At 39.7% G+C, this 12,522-nt stretch overlaps 1 protein-coding gene across 4 annotated transcripts in view; it reads right to left on the bottom strand.

The window, feature by feature from the left end:
* The window catches only part of LOC118244518 (transmembrane protein 263-like), a 193,279-nt gene extending 181,474 nt beyond the window's left edge, over nucleotides 1-11,805 (bottom strand). For 3 of the 4 annotated variants that reach the window (XR_004777558.2, XM_050711012.1, XM_035539560.2), the window contains exons 1-2: nucleotides 11,640-11,791; nucleotides 1,528-1,615 (exon numbers count right to left, since the gene is read on the bottom strand). Coding sequence is in view for 1 of the 4 variants with exons in the window: in XM_035539559.2 (XP_035395452.1) it covers nucleotides 11,640-11,645 (6 nt within the window). In the remaining 3 variants the exon portion in view is untranslated. Of the gene's footprint in view, nucleotides 1-1,527; nucleotides 1,616-11,639 lie in introns of all 4 variants that reach the window. The other variant, XM_035539559.2, reaches the window with a different exon arrangement.
* Nucleotides 11,806-12,522: the final 717 nt, after the last annotated feature.

The raw sequence follows: 12,522 nt of genomic DNA, 5'->3' as shown, positions 1-12,522 counted from the left end.
CTTCTTCTGAAGAGTCAATAATCTCACTTTGCTACCATTAGACAAACCCGCTTAGTAGTTCATCCTGACAACACTCTATGATAGTGAAGCTCCCTTGGTTTATTATATCTGCTGTCATTTACATAAATGCCAGGATGCAAAATCCTATCAGAAGTGAGCCATGGCATTATCTTTTTTTTTTTTTTTTTTTGAAATGCATGAACATGTCAGTGTTCACTAGCCATATGTCTCTCCAGTACAATTGTCGTCATTGACAACACTTATGCTGAAATAAATTTTTATCTTAGCTGAGGGTCAACTTTAGCCCTAAGCTAGCCCTAATACTAAACTAGTATTAACAAATCCATCTGTAAAAAAATCAGAGCACTACAGACCACCACAAAGTCCATGACTGACATGCTGTTTGCTAACACTTCTTTCCAATTCAAAACTTTAACACTTGCTACTGGAATCCCACAGAAGAAATATATGCTATCCAAGATTACTACTTTCATAGAACATTCTTAATAGCTAACAGAGAAGGACAGAATTTTTGCAAAGAATGTTTTCACTACCGAAAAGAATTCATCACAACACAATATTTTGAACTGTATTATGTAGTTTTGTATTTTTTTGAGTTGTTCCAACAAACAAAGAAATTATTTGCATTTATTTCAAGATTTAATATTTAAAAAAAATAAAACACTGCCTGCAAGAAACCTTGAAATCTTACTTCCTAAATGAAGTTGGAAATATTTTTTAAAGAATAAGCAAAAATTCGTATCTCATTGTTATTTCAATCACATTAATATCTTGCCACTAATCTCTCTATATAGGCAGCTTCTAGGAGAAGCAGTCTCAAACACCTGTGTTTATCAGACATTAGTATATCAGTTTAATCACTGAGACCAAAGAATAAGTTCAGTGTTAGTACCGAATTTCCCTAAGTAATTAAAATGTAAAACAGTCAACAGTAGATGAGATGCTAGGTTCTAGTAGTATCCATATCTAGAAGTAATACTTAAGGCTCAAATGTTGACAGATGTTATTAAAAAGATTATAGAATCTCTTTACAATGGCTTTGTATATTAGATTAGCATGTCCATTGCTTTTTTTTTCCAGTTATATCTGCTGAATTCAGTTCACTAGGTCTGCTGAAAGCTTGGCAATATAATCACTAATACAAGATATCCACAGTTCTGGCAGCATGGTAATCTACGGCAAACAAAAATTCTAGGAAATTGTCTTATAAGAAGGTTTGTGACTAAGTTATAGGTAAAATTGTTGGTCTCTTTTTGTTTTTGTTTATTTCAAGAATGGGGCATCAGTGAAGTCTGTTTTTTCATTCTTAAGAAAATTCAACAGATTTGAAAGGGAAGCATACAACTGTATCAGTTAACAGGCTGCAGCTAAGTAGCCATGCTAGGGTCCAGCAATTCTCTAATAACTCTCTTGAGCTCCACCCACAGCAGAAGTAATACATTCAGATGTTGCTTTTACTTTGAAGCGCCCCCCTAGCTGGATGATGCCCTTAAAAATACGCTTTACCTTTCAGTTAGCCCTGAAGCAGTCAAGCAGCTGGACTTGATGATCTTTGTAGGTCCCTTCCAACTGAACTATTCTATTCTGGAAGCATCTAGGAAGCAGGAAGATGCATTAACAGCTCAGAAATGTCAGTAGGTTATTAACTGTACGATATTCTTTTCATTATACAGGGCTTGTATAGCCTTTTAAATCGAGAATGTGGTTCAATTCCTCACCAGAGCCATTGGAGACACACAGATTTAAACATGTATTATTACAGGAATAGGTTATGGCACAGAGCCTAGGAACATGCAATTGAAAAGAACCTCATTTTGCTGTCTTATTTTGTGTTTCAGAGAAGGCTATGTATTTATGGATCGAGAGGATTGCCAGTATTGAAATAAGTAAGTGCCACAAACTGGAGTGTAATCACCAGCATTTCAGATTATACCTCACGCTTTTCCCTGGGATACAATACCTGAGTATAATTCTGACCACAATTTCACTGTAAACATACTGAAAAATGTAGCATAAGGGACTTTATATTTCACAAGTCCTGCAGTAAGTCCATGCGATGACAGAAAGGAAGAAGGTTCCCACCCAGTGAGGATAAGTATTTCCCACAAGGTACTGAGCTATGTTGGTGACACAGGATCTAAGACATGCATTTATCATCATGTTTGTATTAACAAATGATTTCAGCACAATCACGCATACAGCCTATGCTATCTCATTCTCAGTAGCGTATTAAGAACTCAAAAAAAAAAACCACACGTACTTCAAGTGCAACTCCAACACCAGAGGATCATTATTGGTCTATTTTGCATTTAAGTCAACAGTGACACAGGAGGGTCAATGCAAATGCCCAAACAGGTAAGTCAGTGATTGAAATTGCTTAGCTTTCCAAAAAGTCCCTACAGACAATCTTCAAACAACAAGAAAAACCCAGCAACCTCCCCACATATGCTTTCAGGCCTTTTGGATTCTACTTTTCTAGTTTACACTAATTATGGTACGTAATCTTAGATTGGAGACTGTCAACTGACTGTTCACTGAGCCAGGATCAAGCTACTGAGTAACCAAGAAAAACTAAGGCCAAACAAGGGTAAGGGAAAAAAATCATTTTTTCACAGGATAATTATTTTTTATTACTGAAATTTCATGAGGTTTGGGGCAAATATCTTCAAGTTTCCTTCAGTTTATGACTAGTAAGAAGACAACTTTACTGCTGTTCCCAAACAAGGAGAGGCACACATCTTACGATTCTGGCCCTGCTCGCCATTCATACTCAATCCCTAGAAAAATCTTAGGTTTTTCTAAATAAATCCTACACAAAAACAGACAAGGCAAAACCAAAAACACCCCCACACACTCCACAACATGCACAAATAGTCTAATACTTTTCCCCATTATACAGAAATCTATCAGGAATCACTTTCTGCTGGCAGAACAGAAGCTGGAGAAATTTAAAGCCCATAGCCATGGCTTTACCAGCAGGTTAGTATTTCAGTTCTTAGACTACCTTTTATTCTAGACTGCTGGCCAAACTCCAGCTTTAGCTGCTACTTTCTCTGTGCATTTTCAAGTGAACAATGTATTTATTTCATGACCTAGATCTTCTTATTTCCATTCTTGTTGCTGAACACTTTACACCATTTTATTCTTTCTTACATTCATCTTCATATTTCTTCCCACTCTGCCCTTAAGCCTAGAACATCACTTCTTTCACTATTCAAAACAGCCTTCTTCCTAGCAAAGCCTTCCTTTAAAAGCCCACAAGGTCATACCTCCTGCTTCGTTCTACACAAATCTACAACTGCCAGCCTAAATCACATGTCCTCATCTGTGCCCAACACTGATGTGCAGATCTGGTATCCTACGTAGGCACAATTCCAATAAAGCAATTTACCAGAAGAAAATTAATGGCAGTACAGGCTTCACTGCTCCACATGTGATTTCACTTGCAAGCTCTCTCAGTACAGGTCCAACAGCTTTTTTTTTTTTTTTTTTAAATGTAGCACAAAATATATCTCAACTGATAACAAAGGATAAATGCACCTCTTTAGAGTTAAAAAACTTAGTGGATCTGTGGGATAAAAACAAGCAAAGTAATCCCTAATCACAGGACAGTTTGTGCTTTGAGAATTTAAAACAATATTTTTAAAGTACCTGAGTGAAAGCATCGACCATTTTTGCATTATGTTAAGAATGCTTACGGCACGCCCACAAGACTAAAAATAATTGGTTTCCTCCACATTGCATGCTTTCCCCATTCCTAAAACCACAAACAAAACAGCTCCTCTCATCCCAGGTTTGTTTCCTATACATAGGAGAAAGATGGTACATTTTATGATTAGGCTGAACGTGTGCAGATGACAAAAGACTTGTCAGATCCAGTAACATAACAGCTGAGCTTCATTAGGCTTTTCTACAATGACGTTATTAATGACAGCGTTAATTCAGGGTCTCTTCTCCATCCAACCCCTGTAATAAAGCTCCTCAGAACTTACCTTTGATATTTCATGTTTAATCAAATTAAATTATGCCACCTTCCATATTTGAAAGCAACTTCAGAGCATCCTTTCTGCTTCTACTGAATTACACAAAGCCTCAGTTCGTAAGGAAACAAAACTAGCTTTCTGATTTTAGAAAAGGATTTTAAACAAGCAGACACTGTATAGGTAGTTCAACACAATGCCTCTCTTTTCCAAGGAGCTGATTGTCCACAGGTACTTCATTTTCATTTCAGCTAAAGCACATAACTAAACTACCTACCTCTACACTAGTGCTGATAATCACCTCAAACAGTAGAAACAAGCTTTGAAAACTATCACTACACCTTTTGTAGGCAGGTATTTGTTACAGCTGCAGGTTTTACTTCAGCAATAAACTTTCAGTATATTGCAGAATTAAGACTTCCATTTAATTTTTTCTAAATGCAACAGAAACATTCCAGTGAATCCGCCATCGTTATTGACTGCACACCCACACCTTATAGGTTTCCAAAGTTGGCTGGGGATTTTTCCTGTAGAGAAGAGAAAAATTGATCTGCAACCATAAACAGTTTTTTTTTCCCACTTTCCTGTTGGTTTAAGAGAGCCTTTTGATGGATGCTTTGCTTTTAATTCTACAAAACAAGGTTAGCTCATAATGAGAGCTTCTGTGCCAGGTTTCAGCCCAAGGGGAATTTGCGTTGCAGTTATAAATCCCCTAGAACATTAAAGGAAAGTACAGAAATAGAAATGCTGAGGATGACACTAGTGTAAAATTATAGCACTTTGTTCACAGTGCGCTGTAAGAAAGTACTAGAAAAGTTGCTTAGATTACTTCTTGTTCTCTGCATTTGGGCAAAACCCTTAGGGAGGCTATGATTCTAACAATGTTTAATTTTGTCTTGACAATGGGACTGAACATGCCTGCAGAAAGAAGCAACAAGAGGAGGTTTTAGTCTTGATTTGGGGTTAGCAACACTGAGTACTATTGTTCTCAGCAAAAGAATCAAATCCTACTTCTCCAGTAGTAAAACAACTTCATACTGTGAGTAATCCCAGTTAGGGTTTACTTGGCATAAGTAACTTCTCAATGGAGCTACTGACACCACAGTCTAGTGTCCATTTAGCACCAGTAAATTGTTTTATACTTTTTACCTTCACAACTTGTGTGGGGCACATAGCACCACTTAAACAGCAGAGTCAATATAATGTTGAAGGTCTTTTCCAACCTTAAAGACTCTATGATTCTACTCAGTCATAGTTCAAACTGTTCTGGACTTTGAATTAATAATTGTGTTTAGTTTTGTCTTGATCAATAGTTCTTTTCCATCTTAATTTTACTAATTAGTGTTATCACAAAGTTCTTCAAAACAAAAAAAACAACACCTTTCTTCTGATCATGTGTTAGCCTGGCCCATAGAACACTCCTCCCTCAGAGCAGGTTGAACAATGTAATCAAACGGATACTGTGCATCTATGTAAGACCTGAAAAATCACCCGGAAAGATGCTGCATGATTTGCTGTCTATTCCAATCTGAACTACCACCTCCACAAGGAAGGGTATTATTTGACCAGAACACAGTTCTTATGGAAAAACCAACTGCACTGAATTGCGCTTGTTTGGAAAAAGGAAGTTACGTGGAGGCAAAGGATCATTGCATTGTGTAATTCAAACCTTAACGATCATTAAAGCCCGGGACAGGAAATACATACAAAAAAGTCATTACAGAAACACCTGACAGACTCTGAAACAGGGAATACAGATGTGGAATGATGCAGGACCAAAGCTTGACCCTGTATCACAATGAACCCATCTGAAATCAATTAATTACCAATAATGATATATTAAAAAAATCAATTAACTCCTACGGATAACTGACCACTCACTGATTTAGGAAGTTTCACTGGGGAAGAGGAAGTCTTCCTACACCCTGTCGGTCACTCACCGTCTGTCAATGAAGACTTGAGGGGAGAAAAAAAAAAATCACTCAGACAGTTGAGCTGATGAACTAAAAGCAAGTAATAACGAGACTTCATGACCTGCAGTTTTATTGTGCTTTCTACATAACAATTAGTGAAAGCAGGATAAATATTTTTTCTCCTGCATGATCCTTGGCAGGTAGATATCATGATTAATGCCTATTTTACTCAGACTAAAGAAACTAGATAGTGCACACTGCAGAAAGAGTATTTTCCACTTTCCTAATGAGACGTGCAAGTATCACTCTAGAAAGCTGCAGACAGCATGAGAAATTTGTCTGAAATACAAATGAGAACTCCTCCGCTTACTAATACGGGCCTATATCAAAGAGGTCATTAATATTTTCTTAACCACACTACAGACAAAAAGAAAAGCATTTTTCTTGTTGTTCTCAGTATAGTCACAACTTCACATGCAGTATTTAAAAAAAAAAAAGCTCATGGAGGGACACATTAAGCAGTATTCTGTAACAGCGGTTTCCTATGGCCAACTTCAATTACATTACTTGCGTATATTTCCTTATCAGTGCACAACCACTGTTTTAGCTGTAATGAACGGAAATTCAACTAATTTTTCCAGGCATTTTCACAGCTAGAACATAGTAATTTCTGTGACAAAATTCAGATTCGAAGTACATAAGCATGTACCCAGCTTGACAAATCTGAACGCTCCCAACAAAGTCACAAGAGGCTTCACTGGAACAGTTTGAAATTGAAGTTGACTTGTTCAAAATATACAGTTTCATTTTTTAAAAAGTAGACAAAAAATAATAATGTTGCAAATCCCTTTGAAGTTAAAGAGTTGTTACAAAAGCGCCAAAAGTCACTTTAAAAGCTGGAAATTGAGGTTTGTGTAAATTTTTTTATTCAGTCCAGAACTTCTTTCTGCTTGGAATTTTCTTTCAACAGGAACTTCAAAACGTGTTTTCTGCAAATCACCAGACATTTTGGAATTTGCATTGAGCAAAGAGAGGAGATTGTAATATGCTTATCACACATCTCTGCCCCAATGCTTCTGTTGATGGTTACGTAGTAAAGTACCTCATTCCTTGGGTCTGAGATCAGAACTCATTCGTAAGCTCTTTTAGCTCACAGCGTTGGTTGCTGTACTCTGCATTTGTTATTGTAGTGTTTTAAAGGAGTAGCATTTCAATTAAATTATTTACTTACCCTACAGAACAAACACTAGATCTCCTTGTACTACCAAGCGCTCCAATTTTACACCTAACCAGCATGCTTTCAACTTGACAGCCGGAACCACTGCCAGCAATAATATCCCTTTCATTTCAGGCATCATAGAATCTCATTTTCTTCCAAACTAACAGCAAGAAGTGTAATTAAAATCACAACTTGCTGCATACAAGATTCCAACCAGAGTTACTTCACCCAGCAACAAAACAGCTTTCAGACAGACAACACTTGATCATTATGACTGCAAACAACATTGCACCTGTTGACTTAAGAGGAAAAAATTATTCCGGTAGCAGGAACTTTTGGTAATGGCCGCCTGTAATTTTTGAAGACCTGCAAGGTGCACAGGCTCTCCCTCCAAACTGATCTTTACATGGAAAGGAAGCATAGGAGTTGTACTAGAATTTAGGCAGCTCTGCACAAGTGTTAAGATTATCAAGTTTGCTAACAAAAAACACAAGTCACTTCTGTGACTTCCCATAAGTTCAACCAGCAGCAACATTTCTTTTGAAGAAACTGCTCAAGAGCTCTACCTCTGCTTTCACCTACACAAGCATGTAGCTTGCCCAGAACTCTGATGGCATGTAACCTCCTCCCAACTCTCTGAAATTCAGCTAAAACACTGGGAAAGGAAACCAGCCAGAAAATTTGTAAGGTTACTTACCAGACATGACCTATCGTAGGCAAATATTAAAGTTAGAATTATTTATATTATTTGTACAGTCCATGGTCCCCTTTACTCTTCCTGTCACTTACATTCACTTTCCTCCCGCTTCCTATAAAAAATTTAAGAGTACATGCCAGGAAAAAAAAATAACTGTATATTTCATAGAAAGCAATACCTCTTGTCTGTTCTTCCTTTTATAAGCTGTTCCTTTCCCAAGTAGTTTTCACTTCAATTGTCATGAGCCAGAATTAGAGACATATAAGAAAAGTTACACATACATCAGATTTTGACAAGACAGACCATGACACCCTTCAGAAACAGATCTGCCTGTAATTACAAGCAAGAGAAACATTTTCTTAGGCTTTCCATAACTTTTGATTGGCCTTAATCTTCAAAATACTTGCCCTTTATCAGATCTGCCAACTTCAGGTATCAAAAGCAGTCAGAAAAACAGGACAACCATAGGCAATAACTTCACATTCATTCTCTGAAATATAGCTGTAAGAGTTTCTCAAACAACGTCTAAATATGACACCCTCTTATCCTAAAATATGGGACTCAAATGCAAGCACAAGCCAAAGCACCACCAGCTTTCATCCTACTTTGCAAAACCTTTTGAATTCAAAAAAAGAGGGGAGCATCTACTTAAATGAAGTCACCTCTTTGAGCTTGCTTTCCCAAATAAGAATTTCAATACCACCTGACACCCTCAATGCCTTTTATTCCTCTGAATGCATCTAAGTTAGAGCAGTGACAGGAGCAGTGTTAGAAGCAATCACTGCAGCAGTTGCTGCACCAGACAGCTGTCAGGGACTATTCTAATGCCCTAATTCATTCCCTAGTTCAAGATAAGGTGTAAAGAGGTTCTGTTACTCAGGAGGCAAGCAGTTCCATCTAAGACCTGAGAAATTCAGAGTTGAGCTCCACAGAACAATACTAGAAATGTGTTGTGGAAACGTGGTTGACAGTCTAATGGATGGGAGCTAGGTCCTCTCCCTACAGTTATCCACATCCCTATGAATGGAACAGCCCTCTTCACCTGACAGGCTTGCTACCCAGGTTTCTAATGAGGCCTGAGAAGATGCATTTTCTTGCCATCAAGATCATCTGCCCTTGAAGGACAGTAAAAGCCCCTGGCATATTCCTCACGTATCTCACATATTCCAACATACAGGAATAGTCCACCTTCAAGCTGATTGCCTCTCACTCCTGACCTACAGTGCAGGAAACAGGGGCTTCAACCCATTTTATATTTTGTATAGCCTGAAAGGGTCCATAGATGCCATATGAAAGACCTGCCATTGCCTGAAAGAGAAGGCCTGAAAGAGAAGGGAACAGAAGCAGAGTAAACATTGAGATGATCTCAAATCCAATCCAGTCTCACCACCTCAAGCTTTAAACTATGACTTTGGCATGCTGCTCTATTTCACTGTACCTTTTTTTAACAGGATACTTATTTTATTTGATTGACTTAAAAATAAAGTACATCACGCTTCAGTTTCCTCAGCAACAATCAGACATTAGTTACAGATCCTAAAAGGATTATTTGCACAGCAGAACTCCCCTGATGTTACCACTTCTCTTCATCTGCTTCTTCCTTCCCCTAAGTAGACAAACAGTTAAACAAACTAACATCAGCTTTACTTTGACAGCCCTGCATTCTCAGCAACTTGCTAACCAGCAACAATGAGAAAGACTTAGAACAAATGCTGATTAAAAAAACACACACATTCAAATATATTTCCCAAGGCATAACAGCAATTAGGGAAGAAATAAGCAAGATGACTTTTCAAAAAGCTTGGTTCTGATGTGTACTTTCCCTGCATTGATCAACAATTTAAACTTTGCATTGATTTGTTTTGAAGTCCCACTAAGCTATTTGTGAGCAGGTCCATCAAAGGGATTCAGATCCAATTCCCACACCACACAGGCCACCCCTGCCTCCCATACATCCTCCTTTTCTCCCCCTTTTAAGAGGTAAAAAACTAGGGCAAAAACATTTTGATGCATTCCACCTGTTAATTAATAATGTGATCATTTCCACCCCCACCCCCTCAGCTTCAGACTTTAAATCATAAATCTGCAATGATCTTACATTGAGGAAACTGAGGCAACTGCTACAGCACAAGGTGGTATATATGGAAAGAAATACATACTAAAATAAGTTAGAAAACTGTGGAGCTTTTTATACTAGAAAGCTTACCACAGTGCATATAGATGACAAATGGTTAAAAGTAAGACAAAAGACTCTCCCCCTAAATACACACACATTCCCCACAACCAGAGCACAACTCTACTCATATACTGCCATATTTTGAGCAAGCTCATCTAAAAATGTCATGAGCTTTCCCACTCCGGTGGGGCAAAAGAGGAATTCAGCAGAAGTAATGGGCTTAGCAAGAATAATCAGTGGTTTACTCTGCATGCCATAAAACAGAAGCTGAAAGAAATCTCTTCTTTTTTTTGGCCTCAAGCTGGATGTACTATTTAGCCAGCACTCTGAGGTTTTTGTTTTGCAGGATAAGTCAACAACTCACCCAAGGCTTGTTATATTTTGTTCCAATACCATACATATTTTTGTTATCTCACACTATCTGAACTAACAAGCATCCAGAGAAGAAAAAAAATACAACACCCTTCCAACACTGCATAGTAAGAAACTTACTTTATTTATATATTTCTTTCATATGCTTGGAAATTGTCCCTTTTCTTTCACCTGTTAACTGCAAAGACACTCAGAGCGGGGAGCCCCCTGTACGCACAGATACTTAACCTAAGTTACCAACACTTGCATTGCCCAGAAGCCAAAGTCTTCATAAAGTGAGGAACTTCTAAGTCGCACTTACTTTACACAGGCTTGCAGAAAGGCCTGAGCCAAAATTCTCTGTTGTGACAGGTGCAGACCACAGGTATGTACAGTTTCTACCTCAAAGAGCTTGTAATTGATAAAATTTTCAGTTAAACAAATTCAGAAGACAAGTACCTGGTATGCCTCGCATTTCAGACTGATTAATGAAAGAGAACATAAAGTCATACATTTGCAAACAATACAGATGCAATATGATAGAAAGATGAAAAAATACTACAGCAATACTCTTAAGTCATTTTTGCAATGTAATCCCATGTTTGACTCATAGGGATGTGAACCTTTCAACCGAGAGCTAACGCATTACAACTTCAATAACCTAGTCTCAGCATCCATCTCCACCATGGCACCAAAGTTCAAAATGATTGACTCCGACCCCGGTTAGCCCATCCTAGCCTAGGGGCTTTCCGCAGCAAAGTAACCAGAAGGATGCTGCTGGTTCCCTCCACGCTCCCAGGTGCTAAGAGAGAAGAAATGCAGGTGAAGGCGTGAGGCTGCGTTATTTTTGGAGGCACACGGAGAGCATAAAGCCCCACAGCTGCTGCGGGTGTAAAACTGCCTGAAAGATTAGATTTGTGTGAGCTAAAAAACCGGAGGAAAGTAGGACAATTTCTCTGCAGATACACAAACCCCAAAAGGGGAGGAGAGCAGCAGCGGGCCAACTCACTTCCAAACCGGTTCTCATCCCAGCAGTAAATAATTCAATCTTTTTTAATGGAACCCTTATCGGGGGATGCTTGGAAGAAGCGGCACCGCATCCCCCGCGAAGTTAGAAGCTTCTGGAAGTGGTACTTCGTGAGGACAGCGAACGACGAGCACCTCGGACCACGCCGGCCTTGCGGGGGTCGGTCCCCCGAGGAGCCGGGGCTCGGCGTACGCCGAGCCCCGGCTCCTCGGGGGGCCGACCCCCGCTTAATGGGGGCCCCTACCCCCGCCTCACCTTCATGCCGCGTCTCCCCGCGCACCGCCCGCAGGGGATGGAGGGCGGGCGGCCGTCGTCGCCGGCTCCTTCCCCGTCTCCCCCGGCGCTGATGCTCCGGCTCCTCCCGCCCGATGTAAACACACACAGCGGCGGCCGAGGGAGGGCCGAGGGGGGGCAGCGCCATGGCAACCCCGGCCGGAAGAGGAAGCGCGAGGGTCAGGGGCCGCCATCTTGGCGGGGGTCGGGAAGCCTGAGAAATGGCAAGCCTTCAGAGGCACCCCGCGAGTGACATTGACCATCGTTTGTATTGTAACAGCGCTTTGCGCTTCGTGTCACTTGACAAGGTTGATAAAACACTTTACAAAATAAATGAAATGCATTGACCACCACTAACTTCCATTTATACCCGCTGAAAATAGACCTGCTGAAAATACAAGGGGAAATGAATTGACCCAGTCGTAGTCAAATGAGAAAGTTTCATTTAGAAATGACAGAAATCCAGCTCTTCTTGCTGTCTTCAACCACATCTTGCCAAGCACTGAGTTACCATGGGGGACCAGGGCACCCTAGCTCACCCTCACGTTATCCTTAGGTTTCCAGCCTGCACCACGGGGCTGCTCCTGCTGCCTCACGTGAAGCCGTGCTGTTTGGTGGTGACAATAAAAGAGAATCACTGGCACGTCAAGTTTTCTTTCTTGTGTACTGCTTTAAGGCAATCATCAGGCACAATCGTGTGTGGATAGAAGGGTGCTACTGCTAGCAAATGGCTTGATGCAACAAATGACAGTCAAACAAGCAACAAAAAGAGCGATGATTTAAAGTAATGATTCCTGGAAGTGGATGATAAAACAACATTAAGCAAATCATGATGAGTTTCATTTTCTCTAATTCAGCATTATTC

Source organism: Cygnus atratus, chromosome 5, assembly GCF_013377495.2.
Source record: "Cygnus atratus isolate AKBS03 ecotype Queensland, Australia chromosome 5, CAtr_DNAZoo_HiC_assembly, whole genome shotgun sequence".
NCBI classification, from domain to species: domain Eukaryota; kingdom Metazoa; phylum Chordata; class Aves; order Anseriformes; family Anatidae; genus Cygnus; species Cygnus atratus.
This window is presented reverse-complemented; position numbering and strand designations above follow the sequence as displayed.